This window comes from Blennius ocellaris, assembly GCF_963422515.1.
Source record: "Blennius ocellaris genome assembly, chromosome: 2".
Lineage (NCBI taxonomy): Eukaryota > Metazoa > Chordata > Actinopteri > Blenniiformes > Blenniidae > Blennius > Blennius ocellaris.
In genome coordinates this window covers 8,741,854-8,766,448 of record NC_137651.1, presented here as the reverse complement: position 1 = coordinate 8,766,448, position 24,595 = coordinate 8,741,854, and the positions used below count along the sequence as shown (strand labels likewise).

General features: G+C 42.0%; 4 protein-coding genes and 1 long non-coding RNA gene across 5 annotated transcripts; 4 read left to right on the top strand and 1 right to left on the bottom strand.

The window, feature by feature from the left end:
* Positions 1-1,340: 1,340 nt before the first annotated feature.
* On the top strand, positions 1,341-5,306 carry LOC308139472 (protein FAM98B). The gene is made up of 8 exons (XM_080508932.1): positions 1,341-1,465; positions 1,674-1,777; positions 2,582-2,707; positions 2,809-3,047; positions 3,143-3,220; positions 3,298-3,414; positions 4,645-4,791; positions 4,885-5,306. The coding sequence occupies exons 1-8, from the start codon at positions 1,422-1,424 to the stop codon at positions 5,047-5,049; spliced, it is 1,020 nt and encodes a 339-aa protein (XP_080365058.1). The 5' UTR covers positions 1,341-1,421; the 3' UTR covers positions 5,050-5,306.
* Positions 5,307-5,516: 210 nt separating this feature from the next.
* chchd2 (coiled-coil-helix-coiled-coil-helix domain containing 2) lies at positions 5,517-8,576 on the top strand. Its single transcript, XM_080508976.1, has 4 exons — positions 5,517-5,652; positions 6,451-6,712; positions 7,301-7,490; positions 8,225-8,576. The coding sequence occupies exons 1-4, from the start codon at positions 5,603-5,605 to the stop codon at positions 8,233-8,235; spliced, it is 513 nt and encodes a 170-aa protein (XP_080365102.1). The 5' UTR covers positions 5,517-5,602; the 3' UTR covers positions 8,236-8,576.
* Positions 8,577-9,257: 681 nt separating this feature from the next.
* Positions 9,258-16,124, top strand: LOC308139461 (phosphorylase b kinase gamma catalytic chain, skeletal muscle/heart isoform-like). Its single transcript, XM_080508921.1, has 10 exons — positions 9,258-9,523; positions 10,848-10,985; positions 12,292-12,470; positions 12,548-12,602; positions 12,689-12,754; positions 12,839-13,002; positions 14,160-14,250; positions 14,789-14,942; positions 15,037-15,162; positions 15,330-16,124. The coding sequence occupies exons 2-10, from the start codon at positions 10,903-10,905 to the stop codon at positions 15,594-15,596; spliced, it is 1,185 nt and encodes a 394-aa protein (XP_080365047.1). The 5' UTR covers positions 9,258-9,523; positions 10,848-10,902; the 3' UTR covers positions 15,597-16,124.
* A 79-nt stretch (positions 16,125-16,203) lies between these two features.
* On the bottom strand, positions 16,204-17,607 carry LOC308139526. The gene is made up of 4 exons (XR_013936923.1): positions 17,468-17,607; positions 17,124-17,176; positions 16,668-16,743; positions 16,204-16,386 (listed from the first exon to the last, which is right to left on the bottom strand). It is a non-coding gene; the product is annotated as an uncharacterized lncRNA (long non-coding RNA).
* Positions 17,608-22,208: 4,601 nt separating this feature from the next.
* On the top strand, positions 22,209-24,527 carry psph (phosphoserine phosphatase; the record flags this gene model as incomplete). The annotated part of the gene is made up of 5 exons (XM_080508965.1): positions 22,209-22,348; positions 22,455-22,589; positions 23,351-23,496; positions 23,930-24,078; positions 24,227-24,527. 5 exons carry the CDS (start codon positions 22,209-22,211, stop codon positions 24,335-24,337), a joined length of 681 nt encoding a protein of 226 aa, XP_080365091.1. The 3' UTR covers positions 24,338-24,527.
* Between the last annotated feature and the right edge of the window lie 68 nt (positions 24,528-24,595).

The window sequence follows — 24,595 nt, the reverse complement described above, 5'->3', positions numbered from 1 at the left end:
CATTCACTTCTAAATATCCTCGTCAGTCAGTCAGTTAGTGAGTTAGTTAGCAGTATTTACCATTATGCAGCTTTTTTGCTTTTGTATTACTAATATAAGCATTATTTAATTAATAGTTTTATATGTTCATTCATTGATGAATGAATGCATTCTTTGCTGACATATAGTAAAAGCTTTTGTAAATAAATGTTTTAAAAGCTTGTTTCTATTGATGGTATATTTTTTGAGGATGCAACCCATAGTCTTAGCTCATGAATGCATATTCCTTACAAATGTAATGCAATTTTAAAGGGAATTAAACAGGTTCTCCAACAGTCAAATATTTATTATACAGTAGCATTGTTAGAGAATGAATTTGCCAATCAATTACATTGCTTGCATTTTGTGCAGCTTTGTTCTATGGTCACTTCTATTTCACACTTTTTTTTTAAATTCTCCATACAGCTCCCGGTTGCCAAGTGTTATTCTTCTACGGAAGCGTGATAAAAGTAAATCAAATGAAGAAATTCTGTAGCATTTTTCCTGGGACTGTCCATCTTTTGTGTCTCACCTAAGCATTTCTTTCTTCTGGGGTTTATAACTGGACTTTCTTTTCCTACTGAAAAGTAGACACTAATAATTCCTTAAATATTTAATCAGTCATTCGTCGATACTTCCACCCTGACATGACAACTGTGAGTTATGAAGCAGTCTTTATTTGCATCATAGTCTGTACAATGTATACACAGAATGAATAACTCCTTGGACACCAGCCCAACGCAGATCTCTGGTGACCCCCCATGGACACAACTGGAAAAAATGTTTCTTCGTATTGGTTGACTATAAAGTTAATGTACCAAGTCATTAAGGAAAAGGAACCAAGTGTAGAATACTAGATACAAAAAAAATATAATTGTCATGTGTCTTGAGCTGAGTTAAATTGTCTTATTTATATAGGAAGTTTCATAGACTATTGCCAGAAGAGACCGAGATAATAGAATAGAATAGAATAGAATAGAATAGAATAGAATAGAATAGAATAGAATAGAAATACATCCCAGGGGATGTAGCAATTAATACAAGGGGAAATTTCTTGTAATAGCTCCTTACAGAAAGTAATACAATAGTAATTGAAATATCAAGGTGACGAGTTATAACGAGGAGTAACGCAAATCTCGTTACACTGTGTTCAATGGTAGTGACAATACCTGTGTTTTTAGTGTTTGTCTGTCAATAATTACCGAGGGAAATCAAAGGTCAGCGGGTGTGACACAATTGTTGAAATGATTGGAACTGCAGTGGAGCAGGTTGTACCCACTCCGGCCAGCAGGGGGCGCTGCTGTGTCTGTCTCACCTGTAAACGGAAGCCAGGGCAGAGCAGGCACAACCCGTAAACAATCTTGGAGTTTGCGGTGGTGGGTCCACTGTTTAGCTTCACAGTGATGGAGAGGAGCGCGTGGACGACGTCAGCCCTGAAATCCCTCGGGTAAACAACATCTAAGTGCTTTACAGTCCGTGTAGCGGCACCGGCGTTGTTGTGGTCCCGATTTAACGCAGCTGCTGCTGCCAAAGTACAAATCAGCTGTTCCATAAACGTAAAACTCGCCATTCTCAGTCTAAATGTGTGGATTTTGTCGGCCCGTTACTTGATGGGAGGTAAAACTCACCTGCCGTGTCTCCTCCTTCCTGCTCAGGTACCGGGGCGCGTGCCTCTCGCGCTGCCGGTGTGATGAGCTGCCGTGTCCGCTGCTCAGCTGGCTGCGCGAGGAGCTCAGGACCACCTGTCCGGAGCTCGGAGGTGAGACCACAGCTCAGGACACGTGGAGGCTGCTGCCTCACCTTCACTGTCAGCGCATTAAAACAACAGGAAATCTATAATTAGATATCAGTAAACCACATTTCAGCTCGTTCTTTTCCAATTCAGCAAGTCTGTTTATTAACTCACCACACGCTTCAATTGGACCACATGCATTTTGGTCCAAAAAGAGAGATCCACTTTCGGTTCTGCCTGTCAAAAGAAATAATTAGACAGAACACATAAAAAGCATAAAGAGATGAGTAGTTGCTAAAGTAACATAGATCTTAATATCTAGTACAAAGAAGATAAATCAAGCTGATGTCTCAAGCCATGGCAATGCACACCTAAGTGATTTGAAGGTTTTCCTTTCTGATCTTTTTGGGATTCAGGCTAAGTTTGGAAATGGCTTGACAAGAATGTTTTGTTTGTTCTTGATACACAGTGAGTCACAAGGCAAATAGGCAAAGTATCAGTGCTCATGAGAGAAGAAGAACGATGGGGAATAAGAAGCATGCAGTAAAATCAAAAAAGATGTTAACAATAACAATATATTTGACCATCAATTTCAGCAGTTGCTTTGTAAAAACAAGTAAGATGTGAAAATGGTAGGTTAAAAGCCGACAGTGGAAAAAAATGTGTACCCTAACCCTGTACAGTGCCAATAAAGGGGAAATTTCTCTTAATTGTTAAATAGCTTCCCACTGTATTTATTTACAGAATATCTCTGCTTCTTCGGCTTTTAATAGTTTCTAGATTGACATGCAGCTCACATTAAAAAATGTGCCTTGTTTTCTCTTTTCTTAGGCTCCACTTCAACAGGTGACGTCCTGCTGGTGGGAGAGTTGAGAACTTTACTGTCAGACATGTCGTCTCCTCTGGCCGCACTCACATCCGACGTGCTCGAACCGTCCACCCTCGGCAAGGTCACCGGTGAGATACCAGGGTCTTTTGGGTGCTGTTGTCGTTATGACTCGTTCTTCTTTTTTAACCGAGTATTTGTTGCTGTGATACAAATTTTTCCAATCTTGCAGAGTTCCTCGTATCGGAGTTGCAAGCAGCTCACATCCTCAGGTATAAAGAGCATCATCCTGAAGATTCTAAGTCGGCAGGAGAGTGTGACAGGGAACAGAGAGTGGAAGACCTGAGCCGTGAAGAGGAAGATGTTGATGTGTCGGACAAAAGGAAGGCTGAGATGCAGGCAGAGTGGGTTTTACTTCTGCACTCCCTCAACATGGATACCTCATCTCCGTTTGAAGATGTGCTGAGCGAGGTATAATCGCTTCAATAGTGTTCATTTTGGTGGTTTGCCTTGACCTTAATTGTCTGAGGAGCTCTGAAGGATTTCTAAAAGCTGTTTTGATGAAGGTGGAGGCGAGGCTTTCTAATCTACCTGCAGCCTTGACAGAGCCTCTTCTGAACACCAGCCTCAGCGCAGAGCAGTGGGTAAGTGTACGTGGCTGGGAACTGATCATTAAACAGTAACTTCCCAACTGATGTCTTGATTTACTCCTTTTTTGCAGGAGCAAGTGAAAAAGTTAAATGAAATGCTGTCGGAAGACTATCGCTGTCGCAGGCAAATGATGATCAAACGCTTTCAGGTTACACTTGAGTCGTTTGCCTGGGGAGAAAAACAGACGGTAAGAATGTTAAGTCACTGCACCTTTCAATACATGCTCAGTTTAACAGCAGGGCCATCGGAAAAGATAGTTTGATATTCATCTGTTTGTCATTGGTTATGTTGTCCAAGGTAAGATGTTCCTCTCCACATGCAGGAAGAACTTATAACAGCTTGTCCTTCCCCACAAAACAACCCAGGATTTAGCCAAACCCTGGTATGCTTGTGTCTGCATATTATTTATTTGCTTCCCTTGGTGAAGACCTCCCATGCTATTGATCTCAAATTCCTAGTAGTTTAAGGGGAAGAGACTAGAGGGTTAAAAAAAACCAACAACAATGCAGTCCGTTATGATATTCTTTCTGGCAGTGGTCCACTGGCTCAAATAATGCATTGTGGTTTTGCCCAGCCTACATTCCTTTGTAGGAAGAACAACCTTTGATGTCCAACACATATATTAGGTTGTAATTCTGGGAGGGGCACAGTATAAATTGATAAGCAGTCACCTCACAGCAATATGGTTCAAACTTGCTGGGCCATTCTATGTAAAGTTTGATGTTCTTCTTTATGGATTTTCTCTGGGTACGACAGAGATGATAGAGAGGTGGTCTACAGGCTTTCTTTGTAATCTCATTGGGCTCAAAATAAAAGAGTTTAGGAGCCAATGCTAAATTAAATAATAAAATAACATATTTAAATACAGGGTACATGGAGAGAGGTTTGACTTGAACCCTTAACAAAGGTGAAGTTGTAGTGTTTGGATGGATTGTAGTACATGGAGAGGTATTTCAAATATTCTGTTCTTTTTATGTTTGCTCAATGATTGAAACCAAAACTGCTATGTGTGCCTTCGATTAATCGGTTTTAATTGAATCCAATTTTACATCGATAGGGCCAAATCCAGCTCATTCCTCTCATTGCACTTTTACTGGAAAACTCAAGATTTCCACATTAGCAAGTAGTGTGATGGTGAAAAGGAAAAACTCCAATTTGATAGGGAAAAGAAGAACTTTCCAGTTGGGGAAAGGAGACAAAACAATAGGACGGGATGGAGACCAACATGCAATTATAGTCCTAAAACCAGTCGGATCAGAGCAGGAGGTTCAAACCACGAATTTCTAGCTTCACTGCTGGAGATCATGCAGGAAGGTAGAGAGAGAGGGGTAGAGCGAGAGATCTGTGTAGATCCAAGTCTCCTGTGGCTTTCATAGAGTTGTAGTCAAATCCAACATCTCGGTTCACTTTATTTCAGGAGCGCAGAGCAGCACTGGACTCAGTTCCTCCTCTTGCATCGCTCGCTGGCTCCACTAAGGTGTGTCCTTCCTTTCTGCTGGCTGCCAGAGCAGATCAGTCCTGCATCGATCCTATCAAAGCTGGAACGAGCACCCCCGTCTACAAAGTACGACCGTAAACTAACTTTCTGTTGTTGTTGTTGTTGTTGTGTCTGACTCCAACATGAAAGAAATGTTATGATTTTATTTGGTCTCACTAGATGTTGATGGGCAGTGTACCAGATAGAGGAGGGCGACCCGGGGAGATCGAGCCACCGATGCCCCGATGGGAGGAGAGGAAAGCCAAAGGACACAAGGGGGGTCGAGGAGGTGGACACCAGAGACAGAGATTTTCAGACAAGAAGAAGAAGGGGAAAAAAGATTAGCATGTCTTACTTTTGAGTTTTATTTTTAGGTGGTCATTGTTCTTTGAGGATTATGGGATGCCATTCATGACAAAGTTCTATCATTTTAAGTCTAATAATTTGTAGTTACAGCAGATGTACATATCTGACAGTTTAGAAACCGTTGCTATAACATATTGGCAAAAGGGAAGATATTTTTGTATCAAATTTTGGTTCATGTGAATAAACCTGACAGAAAATAATTTATTATAATTGGGAATTTTTTTATATTTGCTTTTTCCCCCATTTATAAACCCTTTTGTCCAAGAATAAACCCTTGAAACACAGACTCCTTGTTATTTTGTGTAAATATGTATTTCATATCAATTTAGTACAAGTTGAAACGTTTTTTTTAAATGTATTATTTTAATTGACGGAATCGTTTCTGCTGGTGACGTCACACCGGAAGTTGGTCGGAGGACAAATGATGTAACACTTGGAAAGTTCCGGATTATCCAAAGGTCGTAATCACCCGTTAGGAACACAGTAACATTTTTCTGTAAAAAGTCGCTAAAAACCACGTCTTTTGTTTAAAATGCCCAGAGGAAGCAGAAGCAGGACGTCCAGGATGGCTCCCCCAGCCAGGTAACAGCTATAAATTGAAATGTATATCTCAGAAGATATTAAAATGTGGAGAATTGTATGTGCAATAGCTTAAGCTAACGTTTAGATAACCTTGCTGAACTGGTGATGAACTGCTGTAAAAAATCTATAAACACTCTAGATTCCTTCTTTTTATTATGTATATCTTCTCAATTCTATACCTGGAGTGTTGTGTTTGTATGGAAGTAGTGGAAACGCGTATTCAGGCCGGTGTTTAATCGTCACGTGTTTTTGGTTTTGTCAGTTCTGTAATCAAACTTACACAAATTAAACGTCTGTTCGCTTTAATGTACAGCTACACCAAGCATAACCTAAGTATACAACTCTCTGATCAAGGAAAGTGTTATCAGTGTTATACTGTTACGTACATATGTCATCACTAAACGCGTTGTTTCTTCCAGAATGTTAGTGCCACTATATGTTGGTAAGTATAATAGCGACATTAGCCGTATGTTACTGCCTTCAGATCTCTGTATTTGGCAGGCTCCTGCACCACGATCAGACATTGGAAGAACCGTTTTTATTTTTTTTATTTAATCTTCATATCAATGCAGAGGAGCAGTAGAACTTCACTCAATACCTCATAAAGATACATAACCAACCTCCAGTTACCTTAAATATCACAGCTCACCACACTGTTACTGACACTGAAAGCGACCAGTTAAAAGCGTGAACAGTATTAAAATGTATGCCTGTTTGAAATTGTAGATATCAGCCGAAGCGTGTCATGTTAGTTGTTGGATTGAAATGTATGTAATGATCAACACCTTCTGTTTACAGCCGGGCACCCCCTCCTCCCCCTCCCCCCATGGCACGAGCTGCACCCCCTCCCTCCCACGCCCCGGTTCCAATGCAGGCTCCTCCATCTGCTGTGGGTGCCCCGGCAGCAGCGCCCCGGCAGCCGGGCATGTTCGCCCAGATGGCGACGACGGCCGCTGGCGTGGCCGTGGGCTCCGCGGTGGGCCACACCATTGGCCATGCGATGACCGGAGGGTTTGGTGGAGGACATTCGGAGCCTGCCAAGCCTGACGTCACATACCAGGTAAACTGAAGTTTAGCCAACAACAAGACAGGAATAGTACCAGGTAAGATTAGGGCGTCTGCATCTTTAGTGGCTGGTTGTCAATTACTCAGAACAAGAAAAGAAGATGTTGTAATCAAACGTGTGGGGGCTTTCACTTACACTTGTAGTTACTTAGTCTGGTATTTATGGCCTCATGCTAGACGAATGACGTGTTTGGTGTATCCTCTACAGTATGTCCCTTTTAAAGAGAATTATTCATTCACTATGATCCAGTCCAGTTGAAGATGGATGTAAGATATAAGATGGAATAACCAGCTCAAGCATGCAGAGGATTTTGTTAAGTGTGCTGTCGCCTGCTAAGTTGAATAAGTTATGGAATGCACTGATGCTGAACGCTTCAAAGATATGCCACTTGTTCATATGAACTTCCAGTCTTCCAGTATGCTATGGGGTTGATATCACTTTGGTTTTTTTGAATCATCGGAAGGACTGGCCATCTGTTATATCTTGGTTCTACAAACTGAAAGAAACCTTTGGTGTTTAAGCCAACATACCTTCCTGACCTGCGTGATACAGTAGACGAAACGTGTGTTTTGTGTATTCCAGGAGCCGTATCAAGCCCAGCCCATGTACCAGCAGCAGCCACAGTCTATGTACCAACAGGCTGAGGTTCCTCAGCAGCAGCAGGCCTGCTCCTACGAGCTCAAGCAGTTCATCGAGTGTGCCCAAAACCAGAGCGACCTGAAGCTCTGCGAGGGCTTCAGTGATGTGCTCAGACAGTGCAAGTTTGCCAACGGTGAGTGGAGCGCGCATGTGTGTATGTACTTCTGTAGATTATCTCTGCAGTCTTGTTATGGATTCATTTGTACTTTAAAACTTTGTTCAGGTTTGATGTAGTTATAGTAAATGTTTAAACAAATCAAAACTGCTGCCCGTTCATTTGCTGTGTGTGCTGACAACCGACATAGTTATGCATGATACAGTTTATAAGCTGCTCCATCTCATTACCTGGTAAAGACATCACAATAGTTTGCGTTTAGCCCAGTAAAAGAAACACATAAGAAAAGGAGTAATATTTCTCCACAAGTACTTTGATAAACTGAAATTCATGCATTGATATTATTTTGGGGAACGTGGCTTCTCTTGGCAGAAGAATTCACAACCAGTGTGCAGAGAATGTAAAGACAGTGTTTCCTAAATCAAGTTAAATAATTCACTTAATATGTCTGTTTCCTTCTTTTGGTTTTGACTTTTGAAATTAGGCATGCAAACTAATTAGACTACAGCACAATTGAGGCTTTTTATTTCCCCAGTTCAGTCCAGTGACCTCAAGCTGCCAAATGAGCATTTCATTAGCAGCTGCTGTGACTTTGCATTATTTTGAAGTATTGCGGTGTTCAAAGTGACCACAAGGGGGAGCAGCTGCAATGCCTTCGGGGCTGCTTCAGCTTGTCTTATGTTCACAAGGACTTTTATTGAATATGCCACCTGGTATCTTCTAAGTTTTTGAAACTTTTATCTCCTTCACAGGCCTGTCATGAGATGGAGACAAAGACCTGCAGAGAGACGATCACACATCTTCTGGATACCAAGAGGGCGTCATTCAACAGAAATCAAACAATAAACACGAGTTATTTTGAGAGTCGGAACATCAGAAAGCATAAATTATTTCTGCAGCGCTTGTAATCCTAGTCTTATAAATAATGTTTATATATTTTGCCGTGTTTTGAGTTGATTGTCAGTTGTAGTGTCTGTGCTTTCAATTTAAGACTCTTCTCATGAAGTCAGGATTTCTGGGGCAAGAAACACAATTTTCCATCTTCTGGATTCCAGATGACCACATTCTGCTTGTAACTAGTGTGAAACTAATAAAGCACTTGGATCATAAACACACTGCCTCCTCAGACTGACTATATTATTGAAGCACTTTGAGTTTCACCTGCATTTTCCTTCTTCCATCCTGGTCCAACCCTGATACTGGAGGTCTCCTGTCCTGCATGTTTCAGGTCTCTGCAGTGGCAATGACAGGTTAGGAGCGTGGAGATGACGTAATCGTTAAAAGCAGGTCAAGAGCTAAAACGTCCAGGGTTGGAGACCACTACTCTCCTTATGTGATTCATGAAGCTAGGAGTCCATTTAAAGACAGTTGAGCAGGGTTCACCGAGACCTCGCACCCACAAAAGCATGAAGCGGAAGGGAATTTGTAAAACATTTTTTTAAGGCCTCGTCCAGCAAAAAAAAAACATTTTTCACGAGACGTTGTGTAAACGTCTCGGGCTCTAGTGGCTGGAACCGAGACAGAAATTCCTGGACAGGTCACAGAGTGTCCTCACAAGAATACACGAGGGGACATTTATCCGTTTTTGATTTCAACCTAGGTATGGGAGGAAAGGGAACCCCTTGCAGGCGCGGGGAGAACATGCAAACGCCACACAGACAAGTCACGACAGCTTGGAATCGAACCAGGGAACATTTCCCAGTGAGGTGGGAGTGAGAACCCACTGCTCCAGAGTTGCTGGTGCAGCAGCACCTGTCCTGTCATTCAGTCCGATCCTCCGCATGTGGAGTAACACTGGCGTCTCTAAAAGCAGTCTGCAGTGTTTCCTCCTCCTCCTCTCGCTCTCTCGCTCTCTCGCTCTGTGCTGTGCTGAGCTCCCGCTCTGCTTCTTCTTTTTTTTTATTTTTTATTTTTGGCGTCTGACATTAGAGCTCACTCTTTTCAACATGGCAGGAGGAGCCGCTGACTGACTGGCTGCAGCCCCTCGTCCTCTCACCTCCTCCCCGGGAACACTCACTAAAAGCGCCTCCTCTCCTCGTCATGGATCCTCGGTGAGTTCTCCCTGCCTATGTCCTTCCACTTTTTTTTTTTTTTTTTTTATTTTATTTCCCACTGCAGTGTGAAAGGGAAGGTCAAAGAACGACTGGAGGCAGCTCACATTCTGTGTTGTCAGTGGCATTTAGTTTGCAGCTGACTTAAACATACAATGGATTTTCTCACATGTTATCTCTTCTTATTTAGCAGCATTGAGCGTCATTGTGTAACCACTTTTAGAAGGGCACTCAATAAATGCATGGGTAACTGAAACGTAAGAAGGAAACCCATTATGGCATGGATATTTAATAAAAGTGAAACATACTCATAATTATGTTTGTTGATCTCAAATGGACATATTTCTCTCTGGATGTTTGTTGAAAGTGAAACAACAGTTGCTACACCTACTCCCATTGGAATGTCATGTTATTTGTTAAACTACATCAAATATATTCCGTGAATATTTATATTAGGTGTAATGTCATTTATAGCTTCTATGTCTATGTGCAAAATGCAAACAATCAGCAAACAAATTGTTGCTTGGACTGAGAGTGAAATATATTACAATATGTAACAAATATAAGTGGCACACACTGCCAAGTCCCAGAGATAACTCCTATCTCCATGTTTAAGTATTATGTGATTGCCATCAGCTTGCTATCATTAGTTTGGAAAGGTAGAACTTACCAAATATAGTCAAGTGAGCTGTGTTTTACTGAGAGAACCTGAGCCCATCCCTGGAAACAGGATTGTTTACTTTTTAAACTATAAAACTTGAAAGTACACACGCACAAAAAACAAAAACAAGTGCACACTGAACACTGTTTTATTCACTGATGCAATTCATTGAAATCACGTTGGCGTTGTGATCCTGTCTGTTGTTCGCCCTTGATATATTTGGCTCAACTTGAATTATCCTGAATGTTTGGATCAGTTTATTGCTTTGATTTGTCACCTGTTTAATGTACAGCAACCCGTCAAAGAGTTGGAAGTTCTAGCTTTAATGAACGTCCCCCAGAGATCTCCTTCAGAGATTATTTCTGGAACGTGTGCCAATTAAAAGATTAAAAAGTGTCACATTGCAAACCCTGTTGCACATTGCTATCTATTACTGTACTTAATATAAACGTATATAGAGACACGTCACGGCCATATCACAAATTACTTCATTTTCTATTGTGAACATATGTTTACGGCATTGAACTTTTCTTAATTCACTTTGTGCACAGCCATTGGCACATGAAACCACAGCCACTGTTATACTTTCAATCTGACCAAACGTGTTAAATGTGCAGGAGAAGCAGTGAGGTCGGTGTCATTCAAAGTGTCTTCTGTCCACAGCCTGTAAGAGGAGAGCAGTCGTGTACATTCGGTGGTGAACCAGCTTCGCTCCATCATGACTAAAGAGGAGGAGATCCCTGACTGGGTGGGAGCGAAGGAGTTCTACGACAAATATGAGCCGAAGGAGATTCTGGGAAGGTTTGTACTCTAAACACCCATCAAGTGAAATCTATTGAATATGAATTCAACACATAACTTTCCTTTCGGGAAAAAAAAAAAAATCACATAAACATTATTTGACCGTGAATATCCACATAACCTCAATATCTGGAGTTTATTTGAACATTGCCGGCAATTTTCAAGCTTAATTTAGACCTCAGTTGGAGCGGCTGTCACTCTGAGTACAAACCCGGTTGAATTGTTTCAGTGAGAACCAGCTCGTTGTCATTCCCCTCCAGCCGTCAGGCCAGGGGGTTGTTATGTAAGTCTCAGTGTCCGAGGAGGCCGCGCTCATTAACTCCAAGTCTGACAAAGGTTTAGTCACACTCGTGGATTATGTAACATATTTTTTTTCCCAACCAATGCGGGTCAAGAGGTCAGCGGATGTGGACAATGCGCTCCTGCAGCTAGTATTCTCCACACGTTTCAGTCGCCTGCACAAACAGAGCCACAAGTCAGCTCCGCTTCTGTGGCCACCTTCCTCAGCCACTGCTGTGTATGATTTCAAATAGAATCCACAAGTCCTTGTGTGTTCTGGTTTCCTCCTGCAGTCCAAAAACATGCACTGGAGGCTAAATGGTGACCAGGGATTGCTCTTATGTGTGAAGAAGTGAGCATGTGTGCGCGTTTCTCTGTATTTTTCTGTACATTTGCTGTGTGCCAGCCGGGAAGGGTTTAACTCCGTGAACTATCATCTCTCGCAAATATGGATTTCACAAAGTTGCTGCTCTTTTCATACTGAAACAGCTGCTATATGTTTCAATAGTTACCATTTTATCTCGTAGATATGTTGTTGCTTATGCTTTCTTTTCATTTAAATTAATTTAATTTTGCATATAGTTGCATCATATAACATGTAGTGTCACAGCGAGGCCGTTCAGTGGCTTACTGGTTTATAATTTCAATTTACTGTTTACAAGTTTGAGATTTCGAGCAGTTTGGAACTTTGCAGATGTCTCAATATATGTTGTTGTTTTTGTTTATACTTTTTTTTGTGTTGACATCTTTGTTGTAGCGTATCACAGATATTTCCTTGTAAAGCTTTCCATAGTACTAAGTCAAAATCTCTGTTATGTTTGTTAGGGGCCGAATGCTTTCGCCCTTTTCCTGGAAGTAAAATTGACTTCTTTATAGCCCTGACAAGCACATTATTCTGTTTATACTGTGTCAAGCTAATAAGATTCTATAAAAGCAACCGCTTCGTCTCATTTTGCCTTTTTGAAATATGTAAGTAAAGCTTTGGGTGTATCCTGACAAATCTACTGTTTTGTGTTTTTCCCTCCAGGGGAGTGAGCAGCGTAGTGCGTCGCTGCGTCGACAAGCGCACGTCTCAGGAGTACGCAGTGAAGATCATTGACATCACCCCCTCCGATAAGACGACTCCGCAGGAGATCCAGGAGATCAGGGAGGCCACGGTGAAGGAGATCGACATCCTCAAGAAAGTCTGCGGCCAGGACAACATCAGTAAGATCGATCGCTGTGTAGATTTCAGACTTCATGTCTCTCAGCTGATCCATTCATTGAGCGACTCTACTCTCTAGTCCAGCTCAAGGACTGCTACGAATCCAACGTCTTCTTCTTCCTGGTCTTTGACCTGTGAGTAAAGGTGTACATGACTAAGAATTCCACCCCCCCCCCCCCCCCCCCAAACGATAATCAAATGTTTGATTTACTTTCCCCAGGATGAGGAAAGGTGAACTTTTTGACTACCTGACAGAGAAAGTCACTCTGAGTGAGAAGGAAACCAGGTCAGAACTCATTATGTAGACAAAACTGGTGAGTTATAACGATGCCCAGACTTGAATTAATGTGTGTGTATGTGGTTGTTCCAGGAAGATCATGCGCGCTCTGCTGGAGGTGGTGCAGTTTCTCCACGCACAGAACATCGTCCACCGGGACCTGAAGCCTGAGAACATCCTTTTAGACGACCAGACGAACATCAAACTCACAGACTTTGGCTTTGCTGTGCAAATGAAGCCCGGACAGAAGCTTAAAGGTCAGAAAAGACTCAACAATCCAGGCTTCGACAGTCACAGTTCAGCCGCTTTGTCTGAAAATCAAGAGAAACCCGACAAAGATATCGGATCCCAGCAAGAATTAGACACCTTGTAAGCTAAGCTTATGATACGCGAGTCTCCTTCACTATTAAAGTCCCTTTATTCACACGCTATACGGTGCCGCCCTGAGCCCACCAGCTGTCGGTGGTCAGCAGAGGGTCTGGTTGCACAACATGCTCCGTTGCTCCCTGAGCCGCCCTTACAAAAGGTTAAGAAACAGGACACTGAGATCTATTTGCTGCAGTCTCAGACTATCGCTGCACGTTGACCTTTCACACTTCTCAGAAAGCTCCGGGTCATTAGCAGGAACTGGCAAGTCCAATGTCACAGAATGCTTTTCGTTTAGTTTAGTTGGTAAAAATGTAAACATAGATGACGCCCAGTAGGCTGGAGATTTACCTCAGTGGGATGTGCACACGTTTTGAAATCAACAGGAATAACAAAGCTTAAACTGTATGGCATATGTGAATAATACTGATATTCTAAATGGATAGTCCCTGTAGGTATGAGATCTGCATGGATTTGAGTGCATTCAAGCATGTTTTTTTTTTATTGTAATAATAATAATAAAGCAAATTAATAAGGTACTTCTTTTGTAACATCCTTACAAGAAACCATCTTGACACTTAATCGTCATTATTATAAGTCTTCCCTCTGATTTTCTTTTTCTGAACCTTGTAACGACTGAGCCCATTTTAGACATTTATTTACTCCTTGTCAACCATAACCTTATAAGGATTACAATCCTTTTATTGTCATTATGCATATGCTTCCATACACACGACCAAATTGCAGTTTGGAGACCTAGCTTTCAGCAAAAAGAAAAAGAAAAAAAGCCACAAGATAGACTTTAAGAGAGTGTAAACACAATGAACTCAGATAAAATATGTAGTCGAAATACTCAAATGCAAATCTAAAAAGGTGCAAACAGTGCAGGGTTCAGGCTGCGCCAGGCCAGGGAAATCACCTGTATACTCGCCTTATCTCCAAAAAAAAAGCTACAAACAAGCTTTAAAACATAAAACACAAAAGCAAACGTTCTCTATATGTGACTGCTTCCGTTATTTACGCATGTGTGTGTGGCTGTGTGTTGCAGAGGTATGCGGCACGCCGGGTTATCTCGCTCCAGAGATCATCGAGTGCTCCATGGACGCAGGACACACAGGCTACGACACAGCTGTGGACATGTGAGATCATGAAGCCACCTTCCTGAACATCATGCATGCAAACTATACAAACACATTAAGTCTTGGTGATCAAAGTGGAACAAAAACAAACCAAACGGTAAAAGAAAACTGGTTCTGACAAGAATAGATTATGTGCGATTGTGTTTTAACGGCTTGTCAAAAGCAGCCGTTTTTCCATATTACCTGCATGATAGATCTGCTATTGAAGCCAATATATGAACATGGAGTACATAAAAAAAAAATGCAGATATAACATGAAGGATTTTACATTTTTTTAAATTGTAATTGTGGGTGTTAACCTATGATTTTAAAAACAGCATTACTCAAATACTTGATTAGTTATGTAGATTTTCAAAGTTTATTACTTCCACTCCTGGAAAAATTGGTGGCGATCATAAACCATCGTACCTGCACTCTATGCCATCTAAACTTCTGCTCCATGCAACTGAAGTTGTCTTGCACTGAATGCTCCTGGGTGTTTTCACACGACTGTATGCATTGTGGGAAATTGGTCTCGTCTGGTGGCTCCTGTTTGCAGATGGAGCTCAGGGGTCATCATGTACACGCTGCTCGCGGGCTCGCCGCCCTTCTGGCACCGAAAACAGATGCTGATGCTGCGCATGATCTTGTCGGGGAAATACGACTTCTCGTCCCCGGAGTGGGAGGACCGCTCGGACACCGTTAAAGACTTGGTAGGGTTCAGGGTCGAGGTGGACGGGAGCTCATCCCACTTGATTAAGTGTGAACTCGATTTGCGATTGAAAACACTTGGCGTGACTCCTTCAGATCTCTCGGATGCTGGTGGTGGATCCAAAGCAGCGTTACACAGCCCGCGATGTTCTCAGCCACTCCTTCTTTTCACAGTACGTGGTGGATGAAGTGAGACAGTTTACTCCATACCGACGGTTCAAGGTGAGATCAACACATTTTTTTTTTTTTTACTTTTCTTGTGTGCTCGTTTTACAAGCGCAAGTTATGTTGAACTTCAACCCGAAGGGACGATCTCAATATCTCAAGAATGAAATGTTTGATAAATAATCTAATCCTTTCCACTCCGCTTTTAATTTACTCTCCCTCAGGTCATCTGCATGACCGTGCTCGCGACGATGAGAATATACTGCAACTACCGCCGCGCCAAGCCCGTCACCAAAGACGTGATCAAGAGCGACCCGTACGCCGTGAAGCCCATCCGCAAGCTCATCGACGCCTGCGCGTTCAAGATCTACGGCCACTGGGTGAAGAAGGGCCAGACTCAGAACAGAGCCGCACTCTTCGAGAACACTCCCAAAGCCATCCTCCTGTCCATCGCCGCCGAGGCCGACGAGCCCGCACAAAACATCTGGTAAACGAACCCAGAAGGACGGACGAGAAACACTTTGCACTCCGTACGTCGTTCAGAAGGAAATATGAACTACAAGTCATTTAAGCCTACTTTTCCGATTGCGGTTTTTGGACAGGAGAGGGACTGATTTACCTCAAGAACTGCCAGTAAGTGTGGAAACAAGAAATCTTCAGTCACGTCTCCCTGATGTGTAATTAACTTAACTTTCTCAACGGTGAATCAGGTGAAAACTTTGTTCGCTTTCGTGACTGCAATAATTTCCAAGTTAACCTCGTCCTGTATAATATTAGCAGTGTGCTCCCAGAGCAGAATATAGGCTGGAATGTGTGTAACGTTTCTCACTAAGGAAACGTGTCAGATCTATGAACCCTGGGCTGTACAACGTGTGCAACCCGACAGTCTCGCGGAGAACACTATGAAACCGTAAACCTGCAAACTTGAAATGTACTGACGGTCTGACTGGGAAGTTTAAAACACGAGAGCACTTTGTTGTTTGCCAGGGAATTATTTATTAAACCACATTCAACTTAAAGCAGACGTGTTTCATTAAAAACCATTTTCGTGCTGCCGAGTTTGTCGTCAAGGCTCTAATCCGTTCAAAACAAAACAAGACATTTTGATGTATTTTTATTTGGAAAAAAGAAAATGGTACAATTCCATCTGAATGGCACAGAGCACAACATTCTGACATAATGTGTTTAATTTACAGGATACTGCTGTGGGTTGAAGAAACATTTAGAGACTGGTCATAGTTACCACCATAGGAGGTTTCCCACAGTCCACCCCAGTCCTCCCTGTAAAATAGAATAGAAATACTTTAAATATCTGGGGAAAATCCTAAAAAAACAAAAAAGTCATAAATAGCCAATTGGTCATTTGTACTCAATCCCGTGCAGCTGGACGAGGCCATCAGAGGCACTCGTCTCCTCATTCAGCAGGAAGGAGACTTTTCTTTTGCATGGTGTCTGACTGTTTCCAGCACAAATCAGCTGGAACAGAATTCATCCATGCCTCAACAATAATACAGTTGTGCACAGTAGAAGAAGCATGTTTGGATCAGTGAGAGTAAATATACCATTCTCAGGCCACTCTTCAGTCTGGAGGTCACGCAGACCGACAGCCGAGTCCGTGATCCTACAGACATTCACAACCTGCAAATTAAAGACCAGATATCAATGGTAGAGAACAATCAAATGGAAATTTTCATGCATTTATGACACACATATGTATATGCATGCTTTATCAAAAAGGTTTAGTTGTGGCTATGCATGAGATCATAACATGTTGTATTCACTCTGACAAAACAATGAGGCACATAAAAAGCACTCTTATCCTCTTAATGAGTCAGTGTGTGAAATCAATCATTTAGCATGGTGTCTGACTGTGTTTACTATGTCAAGAGTAAAACAGAATTCAGCCATGCATTCACATTGGTGTTCAACAGACAAGAGATTGGAACATTACCACTTCCTGGTCATTAGTAAATGCAGCACAAATTTAATCGATTGTGTCCTGATCTTTTCGACTTTACCTCACATCTGAAGGTCTGGTGGGTTTCCGGAGGGGGTCTCCTCCAGCGCCATCCTGCACAATAATCGCAAATCATAGTGGACATTTTAGCCTTTAGGGTCTATGAGCAATTACTGTGCGTGAACTCCATTAAAACCGGCTTAAGAAATGAAGGCCACCAACACTCAAATCTACTTGCGCCACCAAACTGTCCAACATTTACAAACCGTTTTCCAATCATATCGTAATCTGTGCTTTAAATGGGATGGCAGGATATTTAAGATTTAAGCGTTCCGTCCACGTGTGTCCCACGCGCTCGAGCCCCATAAAGATAACTTGATTTTGGACCTTCAGAGCGCGACTTACTGCATCTTCAACATTCCCAGTTCAGGATTCGGCGCCACTCGTTTATTCTACCATCTTCTCTGAAGATACAAAGCTTCACAAATGTTCGGATAAATGAGACGACCACCGGCTCCCACCTCTGCCGCATGGATAGCAGCAACGTTAGCATCGTCCGGCGACCACAAGTCTTCTTCTACGGTTTATTTGAAAAGGGGCATCAGCGCCCCCTGCTGCAAGGCACGCATAAGACGGTGAGGGCAAGCCCGAGGACACGGTTCACAGACCGGGACAAAAATAATACGAAGCAAACAGACAGCTCAGGCTATTTACAGGCGGAACCAATTACAATACCATAAGATGAAATGTTATGTCATCAAAGAAAAAGCCTCCTTAACTGGGCAATTCACAATAATAATTTGGATGAGATCAGCATGTTCTCTTGTTTCACATCTAATGAGACCATTGTGTCAGTTTATACTAGTAGCCAGGCTGTGTTTGCTTTGAGGTTGTCAAATTCAGATTATACCAATTTGGCTCTATTGTGATTTTGGCAAAACACAAATTGGAGGAGGAATCACCAGTGGCACTGCAGCATAGTAGTCTTAACATTCTCGCATTGTTCCTGTTTTCACTGGTGGTTTCTGTGTGGGGCTTTCTGCAGAGTGTTGCATGTTCTCCCTATGCAAACATAAGTCTGCTATTTTCTTTATCAGTACCCGGCGGCAATTTCTCCAGTTGAGCTGCTAATCAGTTTGTGTGATTTCGTCTGTCGTTGTTTAGTTATTTACACAGTCAAAGCTTTTCACATGGAGATCCACTGTCTCTGCAGGCATCCTCAGACACTTTAGCTCCACCACAGGAAACATTCAACCATTATTTAATTTGCAAGTGTGTGAGCCTCGTGATTTGTGTTGTGCCTCTTTCTGTTTGCATCTCATTCCAGTTAATTCATGAATTTGCTGATGTCATCACACTTCCATTGTTTCTCCAAACAGTTGTTCTTTGATAAGCTGACATTGTGCTCAGGCGATGGTTGGGTAATATCTCAGTGCTTCTAATCATTTTTTTCCTTTTCTTTTTTTTCACTAATGTATCTACACTTGGAGCTGCTCGGCATGCTCTCACTCTTCTTCCTGCGTTGCTGCACAGCTTTTGACAGCAACTACTTTCTGGACCCGAGCGTCCTGCAGAGGAGACGGCCGGTCCTGCTGGAACACCTGGATTCAGACACTGAGCAGCAGCTGCAGGCGCTTTATGCTCTTCAGGTGCTGGACGTTGTCCTCGGTCATCCTCCATGTCAATACTGCTTCCCAGTGTACTACTTCTAACAACATGTAGAGAGGTAGCTTTCTTATAACTTTTTTTTTTTTTAAGAGACTAAACAGTAGTTATAAGAGGCCTTTCAAGACAACATCTGAGGAAAATCTGAGTCTACTGACTCTCAAATGCACATTCTGAGCTTGAAACTGGATTTTATGACTGGATATTTAAATCCCACTGTTTACTATGACACCAAATTGATAAAAAAAAATCAAACAAAAAGTATTTCATGATGGGGAAAAAACAGGAATCGCAAAACCAGATGTGTCAAAGTTATAAAGACAAGCTTTTGTCAATATTATTTATATTTGATGTAGGTGAAGCTGTAGATTAAGTTCACTTGTACATTCATTCTTCTCTCAGGGTTTTATTTCCTTCAGTAAAAGCTGGAGCACCACATGGTGCTTTCATTTCTCTGGATCATTACATTAGTTTCATGAGCACCATTGATACGCGCAGTGAATTCACTAAACAGTTTCTAATAGTTGTATGCAATAATTGTATGATTTTGTGCTTTAAATATCAAATTTGGGGAGAAGTTATTTTCCTCCATTTGTTTATTATCCAGTTTATATCTTATTGGAGAATAAGACATGACCATTGAGTGGTAAAACAAGGAAAAAGAAAAGCATTTAACTTCAGTTTAATCCTGAGTAGTAGCATTATCCTCACAGCTTTTTGAAGCACTCATGCAGAATGTGTCAGTGAAATCTTAACCTTGTGTTAAAAGGCTCGTTCTTCGACATGAAGCCAGCTCATTCAACATTAGAAATCGGATTCGACATAAACGTATTTTCAGAAGCAGCAAACTGACATTGTTGTCCTCAACATAAAGCTACAGGTCAGGTTCAACCTTCTCCATCATAGCTATTTTTAAATATACACAAACAGGAATATGTTAAGGATTTTGAAAATGTTTCCAGGTTTGTTAATGTTGATGTTTAGACATGTTCATATTCATTAATGTCTGAAAATCTTAGAGCTTAAAAAAAATTATTTGGAGGTTTCCATCAAAACATTCTCTCTTGACGTGTTGCTTGAAAATATACCTGATATACTTTTTGCTTTCCCTGACCTCAGACTGACTGTCATTTGAAATAAACCAGCCCCGAAACACATACATATTTCTACAAGCATATGCTTGTGTTTGTTTACAAATATATAAATAAAAAGAGTAACCCTAACCTAACCCTGAACTGTTTCAGTGATTGAATAGAAAGTTTGTGTCCGAACAACCTTGTTGGTCCGGTTTCAACTGTCTGCACAGACAGACATGGGGCGGAGTCATGAGACGGTATCTGAGGCCACGTTTACATGTACCTGGGTTTTTACAAAAACTGACATTTCCCTTTAAAATAAAAAAAAAAAACTCCTAACCCAAACCCTAACCCTAACCCATGTTCAGGTAAATGTAGATTTTTTTGGTGTCTTTACTAGCACAGTACTTTTCAAAACCATTTCATCTCATTTATTTTTTTGATACTGAAGTATTCAAGAAGCTTAGTCAGCATTTTAACTGCAGTCTTTTTGTCAGACAAGGTTCTGTGCTCCTGTTTGGCTGGGATGAAGGTTGAATGTCTCTCTGGAGTGGGATTAAATGTTAAAATAGCACATGTGGAACTGCCTTCAAAGTAGTGAAAGTAATGAAAGTCAAGTGACTTTCATTACTTTCATTACTCAAGTGAGTACAGCGGGTCACCTTGAGGCAGAATGGCCTCTGGCCGTGCGGCGGTGGAGGGAGGGGCTTCAGTACTGTAACCCAGTGATTCCCAACCGGGGGTACGCGGACCCCTAGGGGTACGCGAGGGTATTGCAGGGGGTACGCAGAAAGATTATAAATTAGCCTACAGTATCCACACACACAAAAAAAAAATGTATACTATATTATATTGTATTATATCATGAATTTTAGTAAGGCCATACGTTTATTTTCCATGAGTAGCAGTTCATCCACAGTGATTGTAACACTACAATGCACATAATATGAAAAGACTATAAAGTGGCGCGCTTTAAAAAAAAAAAAAAAAAAAGGTTCACATTCTTGCTGCGGGCGCGCACGATTCGCGAAGCTAGCTAACTCTAGCTGCATACCGACTGTAAACATGGATGCATGGCTAGGCAGGAGTAAACGTCCAGCTACCGCTACTGCTACCATCGCCTCGGACGCAGGCACAGGGGAGCCCAGTGAAAAAAGGAATTATGAAAGACTTATGAAAGACAAGCAAGCGCAAGTGTCTCATTAAAAGGTATGTTTTTACACTCACAATAATTGTTTTATTTAAATGAGCAGTTGGATAGATAGAAAGACAAAGGGTTAAATATAAGTACACATTAAGGCGAATAATCACACACGAGAGAGGGGGTACTTTTCATATGGAAACCAGATCAAGGGGTACACTGGTCAAAAAAGGTTGGGAACCACTGCTGTAACCCCCTCCCATCCAGCCCCGCTCCCTCCCGATGTACTGTACCCGCGCCTCCTGTGCTCCGGGGCGGGGACAACGTGTCCCAGCCACCGCGAGCTCCTCTACGCCGGTTGGTGTCGTCATGGCAGCGGGGCTCGTGGTGATGGGCGGGGCTTTCGCAGCCCCGCTCTGATTGGTCCGCCATTCAGCGCCGCTCTTCCTCGTCGGGGAGTCCATCCATTCTCCAGAGGGGTCCCGCTTTCATGCTCAAGCTGCTCATCGTGTCTTATCAACGGCGGAATTTCCAGTAAGGACAACTTTGATGCTTATAATCTTCATAAAGACAGACTTTCCGCCTCGGGACGCGGGTTGTTCGCGGCGGTGAGCAGCAGAGCGGCGCTCAGATTGAGCCGCACGGGCAGGTAAAGCGCGCAGCCCGGCGCTCTGCGCTCCGTCACATTTTGATCCCAGTCGCCCGCAGTTGTAACCTTCCACTGGAAACGCACAAAGGGGGCCTGCTTGGTCCATTTTAACGGTTGTTATATATTCTTTAAAAAAAAATTTTTGTCTCCGATGCGGCCCTGGCCGTTGAGCGGTGTGTATGATGAGGTGATGCAATCCGGGCAGGGGATGTCCATCCCCGGCCTCACATAGTTTCTTTAGACTTCTTTACATAACGCATTGTTGGCACGGACTTGCGCTTACTTGACTTGATCTCTGTTGATGCAGGGACCTTTGCATGTGGGTATTTCAGTGAATAGATGTGTTTGCTGCCCCACTGGATAAAAGACATCCACTGCATGCAGGGCTTGAGTTCAACCAGGCAGCTGCACATTAAACCAACAAATTCAACACATGACCCGGCTAATGACCAGTACATCTGTCCTCAGATGGTTTCCCAGAGTGGCCACATTATGTCACCAACTCCCTTCCTCCTGAACACGTGTGACTTATAAATGCTGTTCAACACCACTGCTGATGCCCTTTTCCACTCAGTTCTTTTTTTTTTTCTTCTTCTTCTTCTTTCCCCCAGCAAGATGACCAGTCTTTCTCAGACAAAGGAGCTGTTCAGGAGAGCAGAAGCAGTTTGTTTTGACGTGGACAGCACGGTCATCAAAGAAGAAGGCATTGATGAACTCGCCAAATTCTGTGGAGTGGGAGATGCAGTCACTGAGATGTACGTGGTCTGCTTTTACCATCACATTCAATGGAAACCTGTTTTTTTTTGTGTGGCATATTTATCTGCAAAAGAGTTTGTGACATGTGTCATGTTTCCTTTTTAGGACTCGCAAAGCGATGGGAGGCTCAATGACGTTTAAAAAAGCCCTGACCGAGCGTCTCTCCATCATCCGATGTTCCAGAGAACAAGTCAACAAGCTGATCACAGACCATCCTCCACAGCTGACTCCAGGTGTCAGGTGAGTGTGTGAACAACACTTCGCCACTCATTCAGGGACAGCTGGTGTGTTTGTCTCAGAAAGATGCACACTTTCAGTTTTCACGGAAAAAAGAAAAACAATCCATATCCGAAGGCAGAAGAATAAATGACATAATATTTAGTGATAATCTCACTCTAAAATGTTAGAAAATAAGATGACTGGCGGTGCACTAATAACAATGTCTGTGGATTGTGAACAGAAACGTGACCACGTGCCTTTGTTGGCTTAAGTACCGGTATTTGTAAAAATTCAAATGTCACTGATGTACAAATAAATTAACAAAACGTTTTGCTCAGAAGACATTGTCTCTCGCTGCAGGATCATCTTCATGTAAAAGGATTTCCCTCTGGGATTAATAATGCTATTCTATTACTAACAAGAATGAAATCAATGATAGCTTTTATAGTAGACCCAGATTATGAAAAATACAGCAATGAATCACTAAAAATGACCACACTGTAAAAAGATCCTCAAAACAATGTGAATTGAAAAATTATCACAAAGGCAGGTCAAAATAAAAAATACACCCTTGTCACTTCTAGATATATTATATTTTATATTTTATTATAGATTGATGTTATGACCACTTATGTCATTAATAGAGAAAAAAATACATTCTTATATAAATTAATATACACGTAAATATACAAGTGAAGATTTTTGTTTTGGTTTACATTTTTTATATTCTGTGTATGAGACGAATTCAACTGTTGATAAATGTCTATTTTCTCTTCTTAAAGGGATCTTGTGGATCGGCTGCACGAGCGCAACATAAAGGTGTTCCTCATTTCAGGTGGCTTCCGCTGTATTGTTGAACACGTGGCCACTCAGCTAAATATTCCTCTGCACCACGTCTACGCCAACAGGCTCAAGTTCTACTTCAATGGTATGAGTGTTTGTTTTGCTCTCACAGGAGCGAATGGGCGTGTCTATATTTAAAGTGTCTACTGAGCCTATAAAGTGTAATTTGTGCAGTACAGTCACCTTGATCTCACTTGTGTCTCCCCAACTTCGATTTTATTGCAAAAAAGGGGAGATTTGAGAAAAATGTAACCGTTGTAACACTCAAAGTGTAACTCTGATAGACATTCTACAGGTCACAAATGTCTTATCTAGTTTTACCAACTCGAAAACAAGGTCTTCAATCAATTTTCAAAACTGAGTGATAAAAGTACCCGGAGTGCTGCGAGCCTAATCTTTACAGGAACATAATACATCTGAAATTCATTGCAAGGCGATCAGAATCGTTTCACTCAAACTTCTTCTTATTTTGCATACTTTACTTTGATGTTTTTAAAAGTGCAATCCCTGCGTTGCAGGAGAGTACGCGGGTTTCGATGAGAGTCAGCCCACAGCCGAGAGCGGCGGGAAAGGGAAAGTGATCAGCATGCTGAAGGAACAGTACGGCTTCAAGACCGTGGTGATGATCGGAGACGGGGCCACTGACCTGGAGGCCTGCCCTCCTGCTGTGAGTGTCCACATCTGCTCACAACTGTCACGTTTAGGGAACATTTCAGACAAGATTGAGAGAATACTTCAGACGCTTGAAAAATCTAGAGTTTTGAATGATTTTTTCACTCACGCTGTGTTGTGATGAGAATCTTTTCTTTTTTCAGAGCGCTTTCGTGGGATTTGGCGGGAACGTGGTGCGGCCGCAGGTGAAGGAGAGGAGCTCGTGGTACGTGACGAGTTTCGGCGAGCTCTTGAAGGAACTGGAGAAGATCTAAATATGTTAATAGAACCTCAGTTTTTCCTTATTTAACATATTGTATTTGCACCCAAGGGTGTGCCGCAGATGGGTTTTTATCCAGTGCACCTTTCTCCCTCATATTATCAATAGATTTTTATATTGAACAAACATGTTTACACTAATGAGACCAATTTTACCTTAATATGGACGTCGGTTGGTTTTTATACTAAAACAAACTAAAAACAGTACGGTAGCCTAAGTAGAGGTTAAGAAGATGAGTGTTTTTGCACTTTTT

Bases quoted from the DNA above. Each gene is read 5' to 3' on its own strand.
- LOC308139472 (XM_080508932.1), top strand. From the start codon at position 1,422: ATGGAGAGGAGCGCGTGGACGACGTCAGCCCTGAAATCCCTCGG. The intron at 2,708-2,808 runs GTGAGATACCAG...CCAATCTTGCAG, and splicing joins CACCCTCGGCAAGGTCACCG to AGTTCCTCGTATCGGAGTTG. The intron at 3,048-3,142 runs GTATAATCGCTT...GTTTTGATGAAG, and splicing joins TTGAAGATGTGCTGAGCGAG to GTGGAGGCGAGGCTTTCTAA.
- chchd2 (XM_080508976.1), top strand. From the start codon at position 5,603: ATGCCCAGAGGAAGCAGAAGCAGGACGTCCAGGATGGCTCCCCCAGCC. The intron at 5,653-6,450 runs GTAACAGCTATA...TTCTGTTTACAG, and splicing joins AGGATGGCTCCCCCAGCCAG to CCGGGCACCCCCTCCTCCCC. The intron at 6,713-7,300 runs GTAAACTGAAGT...TGTGTATTCCAG, and splicing joins AGCCTGACGTCACATACCAG to GAGCCGTATCAAGCCCAGCC.
- LOC308139461 (XM_080508921.1), top strand. From the start codon at position 10,903: ATGACTAAAGAGGAGGAGATCCCTGACTGGGTGGGAGCGAAGGAGTTC. The intron at 12,755-12,838 runs GTCAGAACTCAT...TGGTTGTTCCAG, and splicing joins CTGAGTGAGAAGGAAACCAG to GAAGATCATGCGCGCTCTGC. The intron at 14,251-14,788 runs GTGAGATCATGA...TCCTGTTTGCAG, and splicing joins TACGACACAGCTGTGGACAT to ATGGAGCTCAGGGGTCATCA.